This window comes from Blennius ocellaris, assembly GCF_963422515.1.
Source record: "Blennius ocellaris genome assembly, chromosome: 21".
Lineage (NCBI taxonomy): Eukaryota > Metazoa > Chordata > Actinopteri > Blenniiformes > Blenniidae > Blennius > Blennius ocellaris.
In genome coordinates, this window is record NC_137670.1 from 21,197,100 (window position 1) to 21,222,105 (window position 25,006).

Here is a 25,006-nt window from a genome sequence, read left to right on the forward strand (position 1 = left end):
ATATTTCACCCTGAATAGAGGCTGCAGGCAGGGCTGTCCTCTGTCGCCCCTCCTATTTGTACTTGTACAAGTACGGTGGCGAGCAAGGTGTATATGACGGAAATGAAAGAGATGAATTAGGAAGTAGAAAGAGGGCACCAGTTAATGTCCTGTAATACAAAAAGAGTTGGAAGTAAAAGCAAGATTGACTCAACTCAACTCAACTCAACTCCTCTGTCTGTATCATCTTTCCCAACTTCCAAAATGTGTTTTCCTCAGAAGAAAGACAAAGCTTCTTTGTCAGTGTGTAAGCCGGTCTGAATACTGTGTCTGTGTATGTGTAGGCGAGGCATGCTGGTGGACCATTCATCCAGCTTCGAAGCAACGTTCTGAGGGAGAGAAGGTCAGAGTGGGAGATGATCTGATCCTCGTTAGTGTTTCTTCTGAGAGATACCTGGTGAGTGAATGTGATCTTACTCCGTTTCTTCTTTCTTTGTCTTGGTTTCCACAATGTCATTTTTTTATATTTTATTTTTTGTCCCTTTGAGTAATTCTTATTTTTACTTCCTCACTCATCTGCTGTCAACAAAACAAACAGGAGTCACAATAACACACACACACACACACACACACACACACACACACACACACACACACACACACACACACACACACACACACACACACACACACACACACACACACACACACACACACACACACACACACTTGTGAAGAAACAACTCCAACTATCGACTTCATACTGCATGCGGGACCATGTGCCACATGCCACACATTGTCTGATCAAATTCCAATAGAAGGTGACCAGAAGGCATCCCTGTCCTCATTCTCACTGCACCACTGTGTTGGATGTGGAATAACTGTTTGGGACAACTCCTCAATCTGTTATAGGAAATGACTTGCTTGTTCAATCTTTGACCAAATTGCTTGGTGATGCCATTTGTGAGAGCAGGGACACATAAACCAACAAAGGCAGCTTTTTTTCTCCCTCTCTGCAAATACCGTATCACTGCGGTCAGAGTATGTTAAAATTCACTGGAAACACAAGTTTATAGTTCTCAAGAAGATTGTCTTCACCTCAGCTGCAATAATGACTCGGTTTACTGAAATCTACTGATTTGATCTTTGTTTTAACAGGCAGGTCTGCAGGTAATTCTGATGAAGCTTTACCAACGTTTCTGAAATATATCATCCATGTTATATCTATACCACGGCTTCTCAAACTGTGGGAAGTTGCTTGTTGTAGGGTAGTGGTGCCCTAGAGGGGGTTGAAGTGGGCTTTGGATTGGGAGTTCACAGGTTGAAATCCCACAGCTGACAGGACACCACTTTGGCTCCCTGAGCAAGACCCTTAAACAGCTGTCAGTTCCCAGAATCTCCCCAAGGGGACGAATAAAGTATGATTGGGTAGGTTGAAAAGGACCAAAAGGCCTGATCTCAGATGTTTCTTGAAGCTCTCTTATGTGTGATAAGGCACCTTAACTTTAGCACTTTGAGGATAGACACAGTAGTGTTTTTTGTATGCTCTATTGTCAGTTTTGTAATGATGCTTTCTGATGTGTGCTACATCGTATATATGTATTGTAATGTGGTAAGTTTTCTGGTGTGTGTTATGTCTTACGTGTATTAAGGCCCGTTTCTACCACACAAAAGTGCGGGGACGGAACAGAGCGGTATGGCAAAGTGAAGCCGGAGCTTGGCTCCAGTACCCGTTTCCACCGCAGAGAGGAGCTTTAAAAGTGGGCGGGGCTTAAGAGCTCCGCAGATATGTGATGTTACAACAGTAGTCTCAGCTTGGCTGCAGATTTAGATCTTATGAATCCTCTGTTGTTGTTTACATCCTCCACTTTGCACTTGTTGTTTAGTTAACTGTTATTTTTTGCAGCTGCAGAGCTGCAGCCGCAACTTGCGACTTGCGATTTGCCCCACACCCAAGTGCGCCCCGGCTGGCTGAGGCACAGACACAGGAGCCTTTAGCTTTCTGCTCAAACGCAGGAGCAGCCACTCCACTCCGGCGCTGATCGCGGTCCTGCAGCTCCGCGCTGGAACACGGAGGCTCCGGTTCTGTTCAACCGCGGTCAGTGCTGCTACATCGCGGGGACGGACCGCGGACGCGATTCAGAGGAGCTCGGAGCCTCCGTGTTCCGGCGCAGGGCTGCCAGAGCGCGATCAGCGCCGGAGTGGAGTGGCTGCTCCTGTGTTTGAGCAGAAAGCTAAAGGCTCCCGTGTCCCGGAGCCGTGTGCTGCAGCCAGCCGGGGCGCAGGACACCCCACGGCGCGCGGCGCACCCCCTCACAGCGCGGACCCCACGGCTGACGCTATGCTGCAAACAGAAAGCTCCAACGCGATGCAAAATCCCAAGCCCCACGACCAACTCTAAATCTGAGCAGCAAAGAAAAGAAAAGGGAAAAAACAACAACAACCAGAGCAAAGTTGACCACACTGACAACAGAGGATTCGTCCAGCTGACATATTAAAATATTGAGGGTGTAGTAAATCACTGACCAATCAGCAGACGGCTCCTCAAACTCAGACTTGTTCCATGGTCCTGGTACCCTGATGGAGGGGGGGCGGAAAAACGACCGCCTTTGGAGCGGTTGTTTCCGCAGTCCTGCAGTGGAAACGTGAACCGGAACGGACTAAACCGGTCTATCCCCACACTTTTTTTGCAGTGGAAATGGGGCTTTATAGTGCTGATGTATGTTTTGTGTTTAATGGTATGTTTTTATTCCATGGGACTGCAGATTGAAATTAGCTCTGAGCTAAATATGGCATATATACTGCACTGGTTGTTTGTTCATTATTATGCACTGTCCCATTCAAATAAATTAAATGAAATAATGCCTCCCACACTTTGAGAACCACTGCTTTACTGTAGGCTTGGATTGAGTTTCCTTCAGCTGGTTCTCTTTGGATCTGTCCATTTTATGATCACCGCACAGAATAGAGCAGTGTTTTTCAACCACTGCTCCGCAGCACACTGGTGTTCCGCGAGATCTAGTCAGGTGAGCCGTGGGAAAGTATCCAATTTCAAATTTTTTTCTAAAAATCATTTGCTCTCACAGCCGCTGTCAGCTGAGAGAGCAGTGTGTTGAAGAGTAATCATGTATAAATACTCTTCGCCAATAGATGGCAGCACAAAAATTTGCCAGTAAAATCGAAACTTAAAGGTGTACAGGAGGATTTTCTTTTTCCGGGTGGATCATCAAGACTATTGGTCCTCCCAACTGTCAATCATTCTGGTGATATATTACGTCAGGCCGTCGTACGTGCTCGTCCCCAGGTAGCGTGGATCTATTAGTTTTCACTTTCTGCGCATGCGCGCTTTCAGGTGTCTATGGTGAGCTACGCCTTCAGCGAGCTCGCAGTTCTCACCGGGTACTTTGAAAATGGCAGAGGGTCGCAAGAGAAAAGTGTCTTGGAAGTGTATGAGAAGAAGAGAAAGGCTTCTAAAGGAAGAGAGAAACAAGACCAGAGTGTTTTTGGGAGATTCTTTCACACGATGGCGCTGAAAGCCCAGGTTGGGCTTCCCACTGATGCTTCAGTCGCCAAGTTTCTACTCGACAGGGAAAGTTTGGCTTCTATTTGGAGAAATCCATTTCAAATCACTTCCAGTAAAAGTTCTCTACGTCTATATTGTAACTTTCCAGGGTTGATTAGTTTGTTTTGTAATTTGCATCGTCAGCAGTTATTACGACGCCGACTTGTGACTTGTCAACAGAGCGTGCACGAGGAGAACTGGGCTCGTCACGTTCTAGTAGGCGTTCCGTCTCGGAGCAGGGAGAGCGTTGCGCATGTGCATTTTTTCAAAAGGTGGAGAGGGCGGGTCTTTCCTAAATTCGGGAAAATCCTCCTGTATACCTTTAACAGACGTCAGTGTGGTTCATCTCCACCTCCTGCTACCATCTTGTATCAAAGTACTGTGTCAGTGACAGTGATGGAGAAGTTTTTGAAAAGGAAGAATCTAACCAGGATCTCAGCTCTTCATCCATCAGGTCCAGGGTTCACACTGAGTGAGTACAAATTTAAAAAAAAGAAATTGGGAAACACTTTTTTCTGCATTTATTTGATTCCTGTTGATAAAACTTTGATGAGAAAGACTTTATATTGTTAATAGAGGCTACAGAGTTTACCATTTTAACATTTTCGGGTGGTGGTGTGCCTCGAGATTTTTCCAAACAAAAAAGTGTGCCTTGGCTCAAAAAGGTTGAAAAACACTGGAATAGACAGCAGCACTGACTGCAGGCATCAAACCATGACCCATGATAGCTCTGGGCCAGCCTGGCTGAACATGTGGAGATAGGACTCAGTTCCATGGACATTATGTGTCTGTGTGTTACAGTGTGATGTTAATGTGATGTGTGTTTTCTTTTCAGCATCTGTCCTATGGTAACGGCAGCCTCCATGTGGACGCAGCCTTCCAGCAGACTCTGTGGAGTGTCGCTCCCGTCTGTTCTGGTAGTGAAGTTGCTCAAGGTACTCGTGTGCACATTTCCTCTCTATCTCTGTGCATTTCTGCTGCTTCCTAAAGCAGCAGAAATCATAATTTTCATATATTTTGAGGTGGCTTTACACCTTTTTCAGGATTTGCCATGATGCTGACAGCAGGTTCAGGTGGTAATTCGATTACAAACACCCTGGTCCTCCTTGTGTGTGTCAATAACACTGTATTTGCTAATGATGAAGTGATTTTACTCTGAGTAAAAGCTCTTCTGTGATTATGTTTGCACAAGCTATTATTCTTTAAAACCTGGATTTTACAATCCAGCTGCAGTTGGAACATAATAACATAAATATCAAATAGATTACGAATCAAAATATCTTGTAATTAATGCAATGGATATAAAAAAAATTAAATAGTGTCAACGACACACGCAATGTTAATTAATTTGAAAATAAAAAATAAGAAACGCCTGAATGAGCATTTCATTAATCATCAGATCATCGGCATTAGAACTCATTAGAGCAGCAATTGATCAAAAATACATGGAGTAGACTGCATGGATTTAGGAGATTGTGGATTGGATTGGATTTGCTGGAGATGAACATCTCACCTTTGATGAAGGGATTAAATCATTGTTGGAATTCGCAGGTAGAGCTCGTATAAGGTAGAGCTCATATAACGCTTTGACGTTATAAATGGGAACGTAAGGAGGCAAAGCCACCCAGAGAGGGACGTAAGGAGGCAAGGCCACCCAGAGAGGGACGTAAGGAGGCAAAGCCACCCAGAGAGGGACGTAAGGAGGCAAAGCCACCCAGAGAGGGACGTAAGGAGGCAAAGCCACCCAGAGAGGGACGTAAGGAGGCAAAGCCACCCAGAGAGGGACGTAAGGAGGCAAGGCCACCCAGAGAGGGACGTAAGGAGGCAAGGCCACCCAGAGAGGGACGTAAGGAGGCAAAGCCACCCAGAGAGGGACGTAAGGAGGCAAGGCCACCCAGAGCGCAGTCCCGCTACAAAGAGTGGTAAAATGTAGGGTCGTGAACGAGCAGTGATGTAACGTCATTACAACAATAAAGGATGAAGAACGTAGAATCGCGGCTGCAGGTCATGACAGCGACTCAACTGGTGTCTGAAGCCGGGAGCTTCCTGTACCTTTCACAGTAAAAGCCCACAGTTCCAGGAGGGCCATTACAGACTTGTTGAGAGAGACGGAACATTCTAGTGAATTACACAACAACTACAGGACATTAAAGACACACCATCACACTCATGGTTCTAACAATCCAGATCTCCCACATTTATCTTCCATTTTAATAAAGTGTATGTCACGGCTGGCGGGCCGGTGCGTGGAGTGTCCTGAACCCAAAAGCAGACCTCAAGCAGAATAGGTGCAATTATCACAGTTCTTTATTGCGCAGCCATAAACAAGGGGAGCGGGAAGGTGCCTTGCACCCAAACAGAAGCGCTGCGCCGGCAGGACCACCGCAGCAGGGAGGTGCGCTGCACCCCGTGGAGGGGTGCGGACGGTGCACGTGGGAACGCCACCGGGAGTCCTGCACAGACAAGAGACACACAACGGACACCACACCCCAGGGAAAACACGATACACCCGTGAAGGACTCACCACACCACAGGGAAGACACACAACACACATCTTGGACTGGGACCCGGGGACTCTCGGGCATCTTGGACTGGGATCCGGGGACTCTCGGGGATCTCGGACATCTCGGACTGGGATCCGGGGACTCTCGGGGATCTCGGACATCTCGGACTGGGATCCGGGGACTCTCGGGGATCTCGGACATCTCGGACATCTCGGACTGGGATCCGGGGACTCTCGGGGATCTCGGGCATCTCGGACATCTCGGACTGGGATCCGGGGACTCTCGGGGATCTCGGGCATCTCGGACAGGGACCCGACGACTCGGGCATCTCGGACAGGGACCCGACTCTCTCTCGGGCTTCTCGGACTGGGACCCGACGACTCGGGCATCTCGGACAGGGACCCGACTCTCTCTCGGGCTTCTCGGACTGGGACCCGACGACTCGGGCATCTCGGACAGGGACCCGACTCTCTCTCGGGCTTCTCGGACTGGGACCCGACTCTCTCTCGGGCTTCTCGGACAGGGACCCGACTCTCTCTCGGGCTTCTCGGACTGGGACCCGACGACTCGGGCTTCTCGGACAGGGACCCAACTCTCTCTCGGGCTTCTCGGACTGGGACCCGACGACTCGGGCTTCTCGGACAGGGACCCGACGACTCGGACTTCTCGGACTGGGACCCGACGACTCGGGCTTCTCGGACTGGGACCCGACGACTCGGGCTTCTCGGACAGGGACCCGACTCTCTCTCGGGCATCTCGGACAGGGACCCGACGACTCGGGCATCTCGGACAGGGACCCGACTCTCTCTCGGGCTTCTCGGACTGGGACCCGACGACTCGGGCATCTCGGACAGGGACCCGACTCTCTCTCGGGCTTCTCGGACTGGGACCCGACGACTCGGGCATCTCGGACAGGGACCCGACTCTCTCTCGGGCTTCTCGGACTGGGACCCGACTCTCTCTCGGGCTTCTCGGACAGGGACCCGACTCTCTCTCGGGCTTCTCGGACAGGGACCCGACTCTCTCTCGGGCTTCTTGGACTGGGACCCGACGACTCGGGCATCTCGGACAGGGACCCGACTCTCACTCGGGCATCTCGGACAGGGACCCGACTCTCTCTCGGGCTTCTCGGACAGGGACCCGACTCTCTCTCGGGCTTCTCGGACTGGGACCCGACGACTCGGGCATCTCGGACAGGGACCCGACTCTCTCTCGGGCTTCTCGGACTGGGACCCAACTCTCTCTCGGGCTTCTCGGACTGGGACCCGACTCTCTCTCGGGCTTCTCGGACAGGGACCCGACTCTCTCTCGGGCTTCTCGGACAGGGACCCGACTATCTCTCTGGCTTCTCGGACTGGGACCCGACGACTCGGGCTTCTCAGACTGGGACCCGACGACTCGGGCTTCTCGGACAGGGACCCGACTCTCTCTCGGGCTTCTCGGACTGGGACCCGACTCTCTCTCGGACTTCTCGGACTGGGACCCGACGACTCGGGCATCTCGGACAGGGACCCGACTCTCTCTCGGGCTTCTCGGACTGGGACCCGACTCTCTCTCGGGCTTCTCGGACAGGGACCCGACGACTCGGGCTTCTCGGACAGGGACCCGACGACTCGGACTTCTCGGACTGGGACCCGACGACTCGGGCTTCTCGGACTGGGACCCGACGACTCGGGCATCTCGGACAGGGACCCGACTCTCTCTCGGGCTTCTCGGACTGGGACCCGACTCTCTCTCGGGCTTCTCGGACAGGGACCCGACTCTCTCTCGGGCTTCTCGGACTGGGACCTGACGACTCGGGCTTCTCGGCCTGGGACCCGACTCTCTCTCGGGCTTCTCGGACTGGGACCCGACTCTCTCTCGGGCTTCTCGGACTGGGACCTGACGACTCGGGCTTCTCGGACTGGGACCCGACTCTCTCTCGGGCTTCTCGGACTGGGACCCGACGACTCGGGCATCTCGGACAGGGACCCGACTCTCTCTTGGGCTTCTCGGACAGGGACCCGACACTCTCTCGGGCTTCTCGGACTGGGACCCGACGACTCGGGCTTCTCGGACAGGGACCCGACTCTCTCTCGGGCTTCTCGGACTGGGACCCGACTCTCTCTCGGGCTTCTCGGACTGGGACCCGACTCTCTCTCGGGCTTCTCGGACTGGGACCCGACGACTCGGGCTTCTCGGACCGGGACCTGACTCTCTCTCGGGCTTCTCGGACTGGGACCCGACGACTCGGGCTTCTCGGACTGGGACCCGACGACTCGGGCTTCTCGGACAGGGACCCGACTCTCTCTCGGGCTTCTCGGACTGGGACCCGACTCTCTCTCGGGCTTCTCGGACTGGGACCCGACTCTCTCTCGGGCTTCTCGGACTGGGACCCGACGACTCGGGCTTCTCGGACCGGGACCCGACTCTCTCTCGGGCTTCTCGGACTGGGACCCGACTCTCTCTCGGGCTTCTCGGACTGGGACCCGACGACTCGGGCATCTCGGACAGGGACCCGACTCTCTCTCGGGCTTCTAGGACTGGGACCCGACTCTCTCTCGGGCTTCTCGGACAGGGACCCGACGACTCGGGCTTCTCGGACAGGGACCCGACGACTCGGACTTCTCGGACTGGGACCCGACGACTCGGGCTTCTCGGACTGGGACCCGACGACTCGGGCATCTCGGACAGGGACCCGACTCTCTCTCGGGCTTCTCGGACTGGGACCCGACTCTCTCTCGGGCTTCTCGGACAGGGACCTGACTCTCTCTCGGGCTTCTCGGACTGGGACCCGACGACTCGGGCTTCTCGGACTGGGACCCGACTCTCTCTCGGGCTTCTCGGACTGGGACCCGACGACTCGGGCTTCTCGGACAGGGACCCGACTCTCTCTCGGGCTTCTCGGACTGGGACCCGACTCTCTCTCGGGCTTCTCGGACAGGGACCCGACTCTCTCTCGGGCTTCTCGGACAGGGACCTGACTCTCTCTCGGGCTTCTCGGACTGGGACCCGACTCTCTCTCGGGCTTCTCGGACTGGGACCCGACTCTCTCTCGGGCTTCTCGGACTGGGACAAGACTACTCGGGCTTCTCGGACTGGGACCCGACTCTCTCTCGGGCTTCTCGGACTGGGACCCGACGACTCGGGCTTCTCGGACAGGGACCCGACTCTCTCTCGGGCTTCTCGGACTGGGACCCGACTCTCTCTCGGGCTTCTCGGACTGGGACCCGACTCTCTCTCGGGCTTCTCGGACAGGGACCCGACTCTCTCTCGGGCTTCTCGGACTGGGACCTGACGACTCGGGCTTCTCGGCCTGGGACCCGACTCTCTCTCGGGCTTCTCGGACTGGGACCCGACTCTCTCTCGGGCTTCTCGGACTGGGACCCGACGACTCGGGCTTCTCGGACTGGGACCCGACTCTCTCTCGGGCTTCTCGGACTGGGACCCGACTCTCTCTCGGGCTTCTCGGACAGGGACCTGACTCTCTCTCGGGCTTCTCGGACTGGGACCCGACGACTCGGGCTTCTCGGACTGGGACCCGACTCTCTCTCGGGCTTCTCGGACTGGGACCCGACGACTCGGGCTTCTCGGACTGGGACCCGACTCTCTCTCGGGCTTCTCGGACTGGGACCCGACTCTCTCTCGGGCTTCTCGGACTGGGACCCGACTCTCTCTCGGGCTTCTCGGACTGGGACCCGACTCTCTCTCGGGCTTCTCGGACTGGGACCCGACTCTCTCTCGGGCTTCTCGGACTGGGACCCGACGACTCGGGCTTCTCGGACTGGGACCCGACGACTCGGGCATCTCGGACAGGGACCCGACTCTCTCTCGGGCTTCTCGGACTGGGACCCGACTCTCTCTCGGGCTTCTCGGACAGGGACCTGACTCTCTCTCGGGCTTCTCGGACTGGGACCCGACGACTCGGGCTTCTCGGACTGGGACCCGACTCTCTCTCGGGCTTCTCGGACTGGGACCCGACGACTCGGGCTTCTCGGACAGGGACCCGACTCTCTCTCGGGCTTCTCGGACAGGGACCCGACTCTCTCTCGGGCTTCTCGGACTGGGACCCGACGACTCGGGCATCTCGGACAGGGACCCGACTCTCTCTCGGGCTTCTCGGACAGGGACCCGACACTCTCTCGGGCTTCTCGGACTGGGACCCGACGACTCGGGCTTCTCGGACTGGGACCCGACGACTCGGGCTTCTCGGACAGGGACCCGACTCTCTCTCGGGCTTCTCGGACTGGGACCCGACTCTCTCTCGGGCTTCTCGGACTGGGACCCGACTCTCTCTCGGGCTTCTCGGACCGGGACCCGACTCTCTCTCGGGCTTCTCGGACCGGGACCTGACTCTCTCTCGGGCTTCTCGGACTGGGACCCGACGACTCGGGCTTCTCGGACTGGGACCCGACGACTCGGGCTTCTCGGACAGGGACCCGACTCTCTCTCGGGCTTCTCGGACTGGGACCCGACTCTCTCTCGGGCTTCTCGGACTGGGACCCGACTCTCTCTCGGGCTTCTCGGACTGGGACCCGACGACTCGGGCTTCTCGGACCGGGACCCGACTCTCTCTCGGGCTTCTCGGACTGGTACCCGACTCTCTCTCGGGCTTCTCGGACAGGGACCCGACTCTCTCTCGGGCTTTTCGGACTGGGACCCGACTCTCTCTCGGGCTTCTCGGACAGGGACCCGACTCTCTCTCGGGCTTCTCGGACTGGGACCCGACTCTCTCTCGGGCTTCTCGGACAGGGACCCGACTCTCTCTCGGGCTTTTCGGACTGGGACCCGACGACTCGGGCTTCTCGGACTGGGACCCGACTCTCTCTCGGGCTTCTCGGACTGGGACCCGACTCTCTCTCGGGCTTCTCGGACTGGGACCCGACGACTCGGGCTTCTCGGACTGGGACCCGACTCTCTCTCGGGCTTCTCGGACTGGGACCCGACTCTCTCTCGGGCTTCTCGGACTGGGACCCGACTCTCTCTCGGGCTTCTCGGACTGGGACCCGACGACTCGGGCTTCTCGGACTGGGACCCGACTCTCTCTCGGGCTTCTCGGACTGGGACCCGACTCTCTCTCGGGCTTCTCGGACTGGGATCCGGTGCAATCGGAGCAATCAATTGCCTGATTGCCTGCAGGAGTGTCCGTGAGGATCCGGTGCCGGAGCGAGGTGTGTGAATCGTCACAGTGTAGCAATAAAGGAGCTGAGAGCTGCAATGCATCATGGGAGTTTCTGTTTGTGGTGTTTTAAATGTAATTACTGGGGGTTATATTAGGTTTGTAGTATAGGTAATGATTGTGTTGTGTTGTGTTTTTGTTGCTTAGTTTATGTAGTTTAGTTTATTAGTTGTAAGTCGTCAACCAGCAGTGAAGAAGGTTTTGTGTGTCGTGTCCTCCTGACATGGTCTTCCTGTGGGACTGCCAAAATAAAAGACTGATGTGCACGTCTGTTGTAAAGTATAAGCTTTTTCTCTGGTGTGCTTCTTTGACATTGCTCACCATAATATCATCGTGATATTGTGAGTGACAATGTAAGGGTGTGCACATGGGTGAGTTGGAGTGTGGCGCATGTGGGTGTGTCTCTCTGGGTGTTGTGTTCAGTGGGAAACGGGACCAAATGGCTCTTTGAGCAATAAAGGTTGCTGACCCCTGATCGAGACAGTAATATGATTTTTTAACAAGAGTATAAATTAGCAGGTAGGGGAAACAAAAGAACAAAAAGCAAAAACAACAACAATAACAAAAGCAAAAACAAAATGACACAAAACAAAGAACAAAAACATGATTTTGATAATTAAAAGAACAATAGCAGAAAACAAGAGAAATCAGCAGCAAATCTCATCGATGAGGAGTGGAAGTGTGTGTGCATGTGGTTGTGCGTGTCCGTGTGTGTGTGTGTGTGTGTATGTGTGTGTGTGTGTGTGTGTGTGTGTGTGTGTGTGTGTGTGTGTGTGTGGTTTGTCCACTGGGTGTGATTGGACCCTTTGTGGGGGGGCCCACAGTACCACCCCGGGGCCCGAGGCCACCAGGGCCAGACACCGCCACTCCAGAACCTGGAAGGCACCAGATGGAGAGTGCAGCGAAGAAACCCCCCCCAGGCCAGAGGGGCCCACAGGAGAAGGATAAAGCGCACAGAGCCCCAGGCCCCGGCCCGAGCCGCCAAGCAGGGCTCCCAGGCCACGTGGTCAGGGAGCCCCCCCCGATCCCGGCAGCAAAGCCTACCAAGTGGCAGAACCCTGAAAGCCAGCTGATCCCCTCAAGACCCTGTGTGACTAAGTGTAGTTAAAATTGTGGGCAGTGCAAAGTCATGGGAGGGGCAGACCACAGTCAAGTAGCCTGGATCCCCCACCCTAGGGCTCGCCCACTGGTCCCTATTGTTGAGTGAGGTAAGGTGGGGTGAGGTGGGGGGGGGGGGGGGGGGGGGGTTGAGAGGGAGAAGGTGCCCCTGTCGCTAGGACCTTGGCCCAGCTGGTGAGAGGATTTAAAAGAACTAAAGTCAACACAACACCGGGACCTGAGGAGCTCTGCGGCTGCACTCTGGAGTACTGTGCTGAACAGCTCGGTGGAGGATTCCAGCTCCTCTTTCAGAACTCTGTTGCTTCCTCCTCAGTCCCACAGCTGTGGAAGCACTAAACTGTAGTCCCATCCCCCAAAGAAGTATTGTGAGGAGCCCAACGACCTCAGGCCTGTTGCTCTAGCATCTCTGGTGATGAAAGCCTTGGGGAGGATTGGCAAACATCACTTCATCACACAGCAGCTTTTCATCTCAGTTGCTTATTGGACAGTGGTCACCTTCACCTGCTGGTTCCACTCCATCTCCATACAAAAATAAAACCCATCTGTTGGGTGTTGTCAAGACCTGCTCCAAAGTGATGGGGCTCCCTGTCAGAGCCCTCACCACCCTTTGTGAGCAACAGATGGTGAGCAAGGCCAGCAAGCTCCCATAGGACCCTGCATTCGATTGGCTCCCCTCCCCCTTCATTGCCCAGCCTGTCAGAGACAAATCAATCCTTCTCCTCAATGCTCAGCCAAACTTGACCCACTGTCTCCTTGTCTGTGCAGGAGTTTGGAGTTGAATGCTTCAATACCTGATTGCTCATTTGATCCAGATGAGCCCATATATCTGATTTTGTGGTTCCAGAAGTGTAAATCAGTGTCATAATTCCACTACTGCCGCCCTCCTACGGTCAGGATCAGCTTCAGCAGCAGTTTGGGCATGTCGACTGTTGCTGTCTGGTGCTTTAAGGTCCATTTCTCTGAGAGTGACTACTGATGCACTTTCTTCTCTCCATTCTTCCACTCATCATTGGTCTGCAGGTTTCTTGATCGGAGGAGACGTCCTGCGTCTCCTTCACGGCCACATGGACGAGTGTCTCACTGTCCCATCGGGGGAGCATGGGGAGGAGCAGAGGAGGTAAGAGCAGAGTTTCCTCTGATGGAACACTCCACCGACCACTCTTCACTGGTCCCTTTGTCTCTGACTGAAACTTACAAAACCCGGATTCCTTTATTTTGTTTATGAAGATCATGGTGTACCTCAAAAGCCAATTTTTGGCCTCATTCAGTCCTGTTTACACAAATCTACTGGATTCACTGGTATGATGTATCAGCAAAGGATACCTTTTTTTTCTTTTTTTTTAACTACTCATCCCATCAAGTGTTGTGTGTATTGTCATGTTCAGAGCTTCAGACACACATTTCTGGAAAAGTAATTCATTACCTGATGTCCTACGAAGCCTGCCGATCATCAGCATCAGCATCAGCTGCACAGGACAATGGTCCATGATGGCCTGAACCAGCCCTAACTATAAGCTTTATTAAATAAGTCTTGAGCCTAAGCTTCAAAGTAGAGACTGTCTCAGCCTCCCCAACTGAAACTGGGATCTGGTTCCACAAGACGGGAGCTTGAGAGCTGAAGGCTCTGCCTCCATTCTACTATTAGAAAACCTAGGAACCTCCAGGCAGCACTCTAAGAACCAACTGTTCTTCTGGGGAAATAAGGGATGAACAGTTTTTTTAAGATATGATGGAGCCTGGTTAAGAGCTTTAAAGTTAAAATGATTTTCATTTCTATTCTAGATTTAAGAGGGAGCCAGTTTCTCTGTTCATTTTGAAGTCACTTCTGCAGTCAGTTTGTCTTCCTCTGTCCTCTGCTGGGAGTACAGCACTCCTTCATGTCTGAGAAAATATTCAGTATTCAGCTTCTGTGGAGAGGAAAGCACCTCATCAAGCAGGGAGACAAATGTTTTTTCCTAAAAGTCTACTGGGTTTTCCAAAGTATTCCAGATTGTGTTCCATTGCCCGAATGTCAACTATAGACAACCCAATTTGTTATTTAGAAATCCACTGGATGACTCGTCACTGTTTGGATATATATTATAACCATACTGTCTGCAAACTTATTTCCCCCCCAGGACAGTGCACTACGAGGGCGGAGCTGTGTCCAGCCATGCCAGGTCTCTGTGGAGGCTGGAGACTTTGCGAGTTGTGTGAGTATAAACAGCATACATACAGATAAAAGAGACATTTAGAGTTCCTTTAACATATTTTAAGGGGCATTAACTGTATACAGTGTCAATGTTAAAAACGGTTATTCATCACAACTTAAAAAATTTTTTTTCTATCATTTGATTTCGTAATGTATAAAAGAGTTTGAGATTTTATGCTAAAAAATAAGACCTTAGAAGTGCTCATTCCTTTTTTATACGGCTGTACACTCAAGGTTTTTTCATGTTGTTGAGCAGGTTGTTCTCAGTGGTTTCTTCTGTTCATTCTTTTCACAGCTCATGTATAAGTTATTTAAAAAACGGATGAGCTGCAGCTCCATCATTAGATATTATAAATTGGCAAGAAGTGTTTATAACTGTTCATTTCCAAATTATTTTAATTACACGAGACTATTTCAAGGATTCAGTGATTCTTAATTGTTTTGCTTATCGATTGCCATTCAGGAAAAAGGATAACAAACAGGTCAATTAGCATCAAATTTGTAAAGTGTAGAAGTAACATGAACTTACAATCCCAACAATGAGGTCTTAAAAGGATCACAGCCCAGGGCTCCTCGGTGGGGGGTCAGTGAGTCCCCATAAAGTATTGTGGCGAGCGCCACGGAAGAATTGCTCTGAGTCGAGATTCTTTTCTGCCAGCTGATCACCAGAGGCTTTTATTTTGACATGAACACACACAACCAGAACTTCATAACAGGATGAGACTCCACACAACACATTTCTCACTCCTGGTTGATCACCAACGTCCAACAAACCAAACTAGTTGAGATAATGAACTATCTGAACCGAGGAACAAAAACACAACACAAGCACAAACCAACACACACAACAACCCCGACAATAACCTCCATAACCTCCGGCAACACATAACCTGAACTCCCATCATGCCCTGCAGCGACCAACTCCCTGATCGCTACAGTATTAACAGCAGAGGATGCCTCAACATGCCGCTGCTGCTGGGTTGAGATTCACTCCGGAGCAGGTCAAAAACATATTGTGTGAGAAAATATTTCTTCATATTGGTGGTTTTTCCTCCCTTTGATGAAATATCTGCTTTGCCAGTGTTGCAAGTTGCTTGGTTGTCGTCCTTTCTCTTTAAATGTAACCAAACCTTCAAGCGCTGAAGCATTTGTATCCTTTGACCCCAGTGTTTCCTGCTGTCTGCACTGGTGAATCACCTTATGCACATTGGGTAGCTTGTGTAAGTTAGCTCTGCAGCGTGCATTAGCTTGTGTAAGCTACGCATTGTGCGTGGTGACATCATTCGCACCCACTCGAGTCGATAAGGTAATCCTTTGCACAATTGACAAATGATTCCAAGGGATTGAAACACCCATCCCTACTGTTACATGACATGGTCACTCAGAGTCATATTCACACCTTGTGTGCAACATCGTGGATGGATGGAAGAGGTCCCCATGATCTTTTCTGCCGTCCTCACCACCCTCTGCAGCGACCTCTTATCCGAGGTGCAGAACCAGATGCACCTTGTGTTGTGGTTGTTGATCAGCTGTCATGTTGGTGTGGATTAAGTGCTGATGCATAATAGTGGCCTTATATTGGATTCGGATTGTGTATTTACTGCAGGACAGGGGTCCTCGTTTACCCCCCCACTTTGTCAGAAATAGTTGTTTTAATTGCAAATGTTTTAGCTGATGATACCATTATTACTATTATCATTGTTGTTATTATCATGATTATTATTAGTAGTAGTAGGTGGTTGTAGTAATGATTTAAACCTGAGATTTTCAAAAATTGTGTTGAGGGTGACAAAAAAAAGCACCCTTGAAAAAAAGAATTGTAAAACCAACTATCTAATTATTTATTGAGACAGAAATACAGGGAGAGATTTACAGTTTGCTAAATCCTCCACTCTTCTTGTCGCAGTATTATCCAACAGCAGCAGTTGCTTAAATGTGCGTTCACACATCAGCACCCTGAGGTCCTGACTTCATTCCTGCCACATTCCTGACATTCTTAATGTGACGTAATGCACCTGAATATTAAGGGTGTAACACTGTACATACTGGTACCCGTACCGTTCGGTCCAGGCATATTCAGTCCAGTCCAGTGGTCCAAACATTTTAAGACCGGGGCTCAACATTAAGGCTTCCCTGAATGTCCGGGGCTAGTAAATGCTTTGCTCAGGCAACGGAATCATCCACCCAACTTGGCTGAATGGGCTCGTGGTTTTTTGGCAATATTTTGACGCTTTTTCAGCAAAAATCAGGTGGTATCGCCCCGAGAGCGTGATCACGTGATTCTTGCGTGAACGCCGATGATCACTATTGGCCAGTATTTTCTTCCCGATTCATGTTCCTCATTCTGATCAGTGACGCGCTGCGTCTTACCTGGAAAACATGTGTTCTGATTGGATAGCTTTGCATAATTCCTTGGGAATCCGTCGAATTACGTAGTCGGGGAAACTCCCGGAACTGTCCGGGTGGTAGTGTGAGGTGAAAAGGATGCTACAAGTGGTCTTATGCCTCTGAATGTCCCGAAGCAGCACTGTTCACTCTGGTTTAACTTCAGGAGAGGCTGAAGGTGTCTGGTTTAACTTTAGGAGACTGAATGTGTCTGGTTTAACTTCAGGAGAGACTGAAGGTGTCTGGTTTAACTTCAGGAGAGACTGAAGGTGTCTGGTTTAACTTCAGGAGAGACTGAAGGTGTCTGGTTTAACTTCAGGAGAGGCTGAAGGTGTCTGGTTTAACTTTAGGAGACTGAAGGTGTCTGGTTTAACTTCAGGAGAGACTGAAGGTGTCTGGTTTAACTTTAGGAGACTGAAGGTGTCTGGTTTAACTTCAGGAGAGGCTGAAGGTGTCTGGTTTAACTTCAGGAGAGGCTGAAGGTGTCTGGTTTAACTTCAGGAGAGACTGAAGGTGTCTGGTTTAACTTTAGGAGACTGAATGTGTCTGGTTTAACTTCAGGAGAGGCTGAAGGTGTCTGGTTTAACTTCAGGAGAGGCTGAAGGTGTCTGGTTTAACTTTAGGAGAGGCTGAAGGTGTCTGGTTTAACTTTAGGAGACTGAAGGTGTCTGGTTTAACTTCAGGAGAGGCTGAAGGTGTCTGGTTTAACTTTAGGAGACTGAAGGTGTCTGGTTTAACTTCAGGAGAGACTGACGGTGTCTGGTTTAACTTCAGGACAGACTGAAGGTGTCTGGTTTAACTTCAGGAGAGACTCAAGGTGTCTGGTTTAACATCAGGAGAGACTGAAGGTGTCTGGTTTAACTTCAGGAGAGACTGAAGGTGTCTGGTTTCACTTCAGGAGAGGCTGAAGGTGTCTGGTTTAACTTCAGGAGAGACTGAAGGTGTCTGGTTTAACTTCAGGAGAGACTGAAGGTGTCTGGTTTAACTTCAGGAGAGACTGAATGCATCTGGTTTAACTTCAGGAGAGGCTGAAGGTGTCTGGTTTAACTTCAGGAGAGACTGAAGGTGTCTGGTTTAACTTCAGGAGAGGCTGAAGGTGTCTGGTTTAACTTCAGGAGAGACTGAAGGTGTCTGGTTTAACTTCAGGAGAGGCTGAAGGTGTCTGGTTTAACTTCAGGAGAGACTGAAGGTGTCTGGTTTAACTTCAGGAGAGGCTGAAGGTGTCTGGTTTAACTTCAGGAGAGACTGAAGGTGTGTGGTTTAACTTCAGGAGAGACTGAATGCGTCTGGTTTAACTTCAGGAGAGGCTGAAGGTGTCTGGTTTAACTTCAGGAGAGACTGAAGGTGTCTGGTTTAACTTCAGGAGAGGCTGAAGGTGTCTGGTTTAACTTCAGGAGAGACTGAAGGTGTCTGGTTTAACTTCAGGAGAGGCTGAAGGTGTCTGGTTTAACTTCAGGAGAGACTGAAGGTGTGTGGTTTAACTTCAGGAGAGACTGAAAGTGTCTGGTTTAACTTCAGGAGAGACTGAAAGTGTCTGGATTAACTTCAGGAGAGGCTGAAGGTGTCTGGTTTAACTTCAGGAGAGACTGAAGGTGTCTGGTTTAACTGCAGGAGAGACTGAAGGTTTCTGGTTTAACTTCAGGAGAGACTGAAGGTGTCTGGTTTAACTTCAGGAGAGACTGAAGGTGTCTGGTTTAACTTCAGGACAGACTGAAGGTGTCTGGTTTAACTTCAGGACAGACTGAAGGTGTCTGGTTTAACTTAAGGAGAGACTGAATGTGTCTGGTTTAACTTCAGGACAGACTGAAGGTGTCTGGTTTAACTTTAGGAGAGACTGAAGGTGTCTGGTTTAACTTCAGGAGCTACTAAAGGTGTCTGGTTTCACTTCAGGAGAGACTGAAGGTGTCTGGTTTAACTTCAGGAGAGACTGGAGGTGTCTGGTTTAACTTCAAGAGAGGCTGAAGGTGTCTGGTTTAACTTCAGGAGAGACTGAATGCATCTGGTTTAACTTCAGGAGAGGCTGAAGGTGTCTGGTTTAACTTCAGGAGAGGCTGAAGGTGTCTGGTTTAACTTCAGGAGAGACTGAAGGTGTGTGGTTTAACTTCAGGAGAGACTGAAGGTGTCTAGTTTAACTTCAGGAGAGACTGAAGGTGTCTGGTTTAACTTCAGGAGAGGCTGAAGGTGTCTGGTTTAACTTCAGGAGCAACTGAAGGTGTCTGGTTTAACTTCAGGAGAGACTGAAGGTGTCTGGTTTAACTTCAGGAGCAACTGAAGGTGTCTGGTTTAACTTCAGGAGAAGGTAGAAACTGAAGGTGTCTGGTTTAACTTCAGGAGAGGCTGAAGGTGTCTGGTTTAACTTCAGGAGAGACTGAAGGTGTCTGGTTTAACTTCAGGAGAGACTGGAGGTGTCTGGTTTAACTTCAGGAGCAACTGAAGGTGTCTGGTTTAACTTCAGGAGAAGGTAGAAACTGAAGGTGTCTGGTTTAACTTCAGGAGAGACTGAAGGTGTCTGGTTTAACTTCAGGAGAGACTGAAGGTGTCTGGTTTAACTTCAGGACAGACTGAAGGTGTCTGGGTTAACTTCAGGAGAGACTGAAGGTGTCTGGTTTAACTTCAGGAGAGACTGAAGGTGTCTGGTTTAACTTCAGGAGAGACTGAAGGTGTCTGGTTTAGCTTCAGGAGAGACTGAAGGTGTCTGGTTTAACTTCAGGAGAGGCTGAAGGTGTCTGGTTTAACTTCAGGAGAGACTGAAGGTGTCTGGTTTAACTTCAGGAGAGACTGAAGGTGTCTGGTTTAACTTCAGGAGAGACTGAAAGTGTCTGGTTTAACTTCAGGAGAGGCTGAAGGTGTCTGGTTTAACGTCAGGAGAGACTGAAGGTGTCTGGTTTAACTTCAGGAGAGGCTGAAGGTGTCTGGTTTAACTTCAGGAGAGACTGGAGGTGTCTGGTTTAACTTCAGGAGAGACTGAAGGTGTCTGGTTTAACTTCAGGAGCTACTAAAGGTGTCTGGTTTCACTTCAGGAGAGACTGAAGGTGTCTGGTTTAACTTCAGGAGAGACTGGAGGTGTCTGGTTTAACTTCAAGAGAGGCTGAAGGTGTCTGGTTTAACTTCAGGAGAGACTGAAGGGGTCTGGTTTAACTTCAGGAGAGACTGAATGCGTCTGGTTTAACTTCAGGAGAGGCTGAAGGTGTCTGGTTTAACTTCAGGAGAGGCTGAAGGTGTCTGGTTTAACTTCAGGAGAGACTGAATGCGTCTGGTTTAACTTCAGGAGAGACTGAAGGTGTCTGGTTTAACTTCAGGAGAGACTGAAGGTGTCTGGTTTAACTTCAGGAGAGACTGAAGGTGTCTGGTTTAACTTCAGGACAGACTGAAGGTGTCTGGTTTAACTTCAGGACAGACTGAAGGTGTCTGGTTTAACTTAAGGAGAGACTGAATGTGTCTGGTTTAACTTCAGGACAGACTGAAGGTGTCTGGTTTAACTTTAGGAGAGACTGAAGGTGTCTGGTTTAACTTCAGGAGCTACTAAAGGTGTCTGGTTTCACTTCAGGAGAGACTGAAGGTGTCTGGTTTAACTTCAGGAGAGACTGGAGGTGTCTGGTTTAACTTCAAGAGAGGCTGAAGGTGTCTGGTTTAACTTCAGGAGAGACTGAATGCATCTGGTTTAACTTCAGGAGAGGCTGAAGGTGTCTGGTTTAACTTCAGGAGAGGCTGAAGGTGTCTGGTTTAACTTCAGGAGAGACCGAAGGTGTCTAGTTTAACTTCAGGAGCAACTGAAGGTGTCTGGTTTAACTTCAGGAGTGACTGAAGGTGTCTGGTTTAACTTCAGGAGCAACTGAAGGTGTCTGGTTTAACTTCAGGAGAAGGTAGAAACTGAAGGTGTCTGGTTTAACTTCAGGAGAGGCTGAAGGTGTCTGGTTTAACTTCAGGAGAGACTGAAGGTGTCTGGTTTAACTTCAGGAGAGACTGGAGGTGTCTGGTTTAACTTCAGGAGCAACTGAAGGTGTCTGGTTTAACTTCAGGAGAAGGTAGAAACTGAAGGTGTCTGGTTTAACTTCAGGAGAGACTGAAGGTGTCTGGTTTAACTTCAGGAGAGACTGAAGGTGTCTGGTTTAACTTCAGGACAGACTGAAGGTGTCTGGGTTAACTTCAGGAGAGACTGAAGGTGTCTGGTTTAACTTCAGGAGAGACTGAAGGTGTCTGGTTTAACTTCAGGAGAGACTGAAGGTGTCTGGTTTAGCTTCAGGAGAGACTGAAGGTGTCTGGTTTAACTTCAGGAGAGGCTGAAGGTGTCTGGTTTAACTTCAGGAGAGACTGAAAGTGTCTGGTTTAACTTCAGGAGAGGCTGAAGGTGTCTGGTTTAACTTCAGGAGAGACTGAAGGTGTCTGGTTTAACTTCAGGAGAGGCTGAAGGTGTCTGGTTTAACTTCAGGAGAGACTGGAGGTGTCTGGTTTAACTTCAGGAGAGACTGAAGGTGTCTGGTTTAACTTCAGGAGCTACTAAAGGTGTCTGGTTTCACTTCAGGAGAGACTGAAGGTGTCTGGTTTAACTTCAGGAGAGACTGGAGGTGTCTGGTTTAACTTCAAGAGAGGCTGAAGGTGTCTGGTTTAACTTCAGGAGAGACTGAAGGGGTCTGGTTTAACTTCAGGAGAGACTGAATGCGTCTGGTTTAACTTCAGGAGAGGCTGAAGGTGTCTGGTTTAACTTCAGGAGAGGCTGAAGGTGTCTGGTTTAACTTCAGGAGAGACTGAAGGTGTCTGGTTTAACTTCAGGAGAGACTGAATGCGTCTGGTTTAACTTCAGGAGAGACTGAAGGTGTCTGGTTTAACTTCAGGAGAGACTGAATGCGTCTGGTTTAACTTCAGGAGAGGCTGAAGGTGTCTGGTTTAACTTCAGGAGCTACTAAAGGTGTCTGGTTTAACTTTAGGAGAGACTGAAGGTGTCTGGTTTAACTTTAGGAGAGACTGAAGGTGTCTGGTTTAACTTCAGGAGAGGCTGAAGGTGTCTGGTGAAGCTTCATCTGATTATCATGAAGTGTACGTCTTTCTTGCCCCTCTTCCTTTTACGTTTCCCTTCCAAGTACTTTCCAAGTGTTTTTTGAGCATCAAGCACATTTCCTCAACATAACCTATTTGATTACGCATGTGTACTTGTAGGATTTGGGAGTTTTTTCTGTGTATTATCTATCCATCCATCCATCCAGCCATTACGTATTGTAGATTGTCCATGTAGAGTTGCCGTAGCTCATATCGTGTGTGACATTTTGGGCAGGCGCAGGCACAAGCCCCGCGAGGGCTTTGGTGGCCCAGACAGACGTTGTACCTACACCGTCAACATTCATATCGTCAACGGAACGTATTAAAAACTCACCTGAATTCAACACATAAAAACAACTTGCTAAACAACGTATTTTTTGATTATTTTGACTTTCTAATCCTGAACTCCCAACTTTTTTGGTCCCGAAAAAAGGTTGACTGAGCAGGAAGAGGAGGAACAGGGACAGGGACAAGCACAGGGACAGGGACAGGGACAGGGACAGGAACAGGGACAGGGACAGGGACAGGGACAGGAACAGGGACAGGGACAGGGACAGGGACAGGGACAGGGACAGGGACAGGGACAGGATTTGATTTGTTGATATAATAAAAATACATGACTCACATTTACCATGCTATTAAAAATAATTGTATGGATATAAAGTGACTAATACAATAAATAAGGTGTGGCAGTATGAAGTATGTTGTAGTAGGGTGTGACAGCGCCGATCTTAATACTTTCAAATTAATTTCAGACCAACACAGCAAAAAGCCCTGAAGTTGGCCTCAAAATAAACACTGTGGGAGTTAATTCAACTCTGGGCTTTTTGCTGTGAAGCACATACTTAAAATATATATTATTATTCCTTCAGATTGAAGAGGATAAAGAGATACATCTTCCCTGAATTTCATTGAGATATCTTGATTATTAAAGAAACTACAAGAAAGTGTTTTTTAGTAAAACGTTATGTTGGTCAAATTCATACATTAGCCAAGCTTATACATTTTCATTAAACTCCGGGCAAGTAAATATTTGTCTGGGCAAGTAAAAAGTTTTTTTTTATTTTTTCATTTTTCCCTTAACTGAGTAACAAACCATGACTTCTGTACCAAGGTACGTACCAAACGTTGATTTTTGTGTACCGTTACACCACTACTGAATATAGTTCTTAAATGGGCCTGACATTCCTGATATTCCTGGAACATCTTTTTGGCAGTAGGGATTTCTTACCTCATAAGGATCACTGTTTATGTTTTGGTTGGCTATCGATAATGATTAATAATTATCGAAGATAGTTATTAATAATGTTGAAATGTAATCTGATGTGTATCAGAACCTCGGAGCTCCACCTGTCTGAACAGGAAATGATAGTCAATTCAGTTCTATCAGTCTCATAAGATATACTAAACAGTTCATCAGGAATTTGAATTAATAGTTAAATTAATTACAACTACCAGAATTAACAGTAAAGCTTGAAGGATTTTGGAGTTCTTGACACAGAAGAGGTCGACATTTCATTCTCCTTTGTGCTCATTAATAAAACAGCAAGTATGATTCCAAACATTATATTTATTTACAATGAAAACAAATAAACACAGATTCTAACTACCTATATACAGCTGTGTGTGTGTGTGTGTGTGTGTGTGTGTGTGTGTGTGTGTGTGTGTGTGTGTGTGTGTGTGTGTGTGTGTGTGTGTGTGTGTGGAGAGAGAGAGAGAGAGAGAGAGAGAGAGAGAGAGAGAGAGAGGTGGAGGCAGTGTGTGTGTGAGACGTGTGATAGAACTACAAAACAAGATGGCGGATCACAAGAAACTCCATTCAGATGGAGGTTATCAGAGAACAGGAAGTCTGTCCTGGGTTACAGTGATTGAGTTCTATAGATAATGATATTAGGAGCCGTTATCAACCTGTAAACCAACGTTAGCTCTGCCACAGACACAGGGTCTGCATGCTAATCTTTGCTTTACTAACTAGTTAACTCACAATCCTACACATATCACATCAAAGACAACATCACACAGTAACTGAACACCATCTGATGACTCCTGACGTTTTACAAGACAAATCTCATTCACATCAAGTCATTCTAGAAATGGTCCTTTAGCAGAGACACACAGGAAGCAGACGCTAAAGACTAGCTTCTATTGTTCCATTGTTCTCCAGCACATGGTGGAGACCCAGGACAGACTTCCTGTTCTCTGATAACCTCCATTTGAATGGAGTTTCTTGTGATCCGCCATCTTGTTTTGTAGTTCATCACACGTCTCACACACACACTCCCTCCACCTCTCTCTCTCTTTCCTCGCCACACACACACACACACACACACACACACAAACACACACACACACACACACACACACACACACACACACACACACACACACACACACACACACCAAGCTGTATATAGAATCTGTGTTTATTTGTTTTCATTGTAAATACATATAATATTGGAATCATACTTGCTGTGTTATTAATGAGCACAAAGGTGAATGAAATGTCGACTCTTCTGTGTCAAGAACTCCAAAATCCTTCAACCTTTACTGGTAATTCTGGTAGTTGTAATTAATTTGACTATTAATTCAAATTCCTGATTAACTGTTTAGTATATTTACTTTTTAACAAACACCAATTTTAATAAAAACTCGCTACCCTTTCCCTCCTTCTGCGAGGATTATGCCCACCACCTCAGAAGCAAAATAAATGACATCAGATCCAGTCTTTTATCTTTACAAACTGTTCCTTTGAACTCACCTGGACTGGTTCTTCACAAGAGGAATCACTGGACTGTTTTGCTCTGGTTGATGCAGGAACACTTGGTCGAGTTTTCTCCCAAGTTAAACCAACAACTTGCCTTTTAGATCCACTTCCTACCTCACTTTAAGTCATTTTATGGGTTCTTTGAGGAACAGCTTTTCAACATGGTCAACTGCTCTCTTCAGACGGGTGTTTTCCCCGCCGCCTTTAAAACGGCGGTGGTGAGGCCCCTTCTGAAGAAGAGCAGTTTAGACCCCAAGGTTCTTAATAACTATCGCCCTGTATCCAACTTACCATTTTTTAGCAAAATTTT

The 25,006-nt window shown here is 49.1% G+C and overlaps 1 protein-coding gene across 1 annotated transcript in view; it reads left to right on the forward strand.

Annotated features, from left to right (window-relative positions):
* ryr2a (ryanodine receptor 2a (cardiac)) overlaps window positions 1-25,006 on the forward strand; it is a gene marked incomplete at both ends in the record, with an annotated part of 435,130 nt that overhangs the window by 65,471 nt on the left and 344,653 nt on the right. The window contains 4 exons of the mRNA XM_080517507.1: window positions 324-436; window positions 4,377-4,476; window positions 13,343-13,439; window positions 14,440-14,514. Of these exons, the coding sequence (XP_080373633.1) occupies window positions 324-436; window positions 4,377-4,476; window positions 13,343-13,439; window positions 14,440-14,514 (385 nt within the window). The remainder of the gene's footprint in view (window positions 1-323; window positions 437-4,376; window positions 4,477-13,342; window positions 13,440-14,439; window positions 14,515-25,006) is intronic.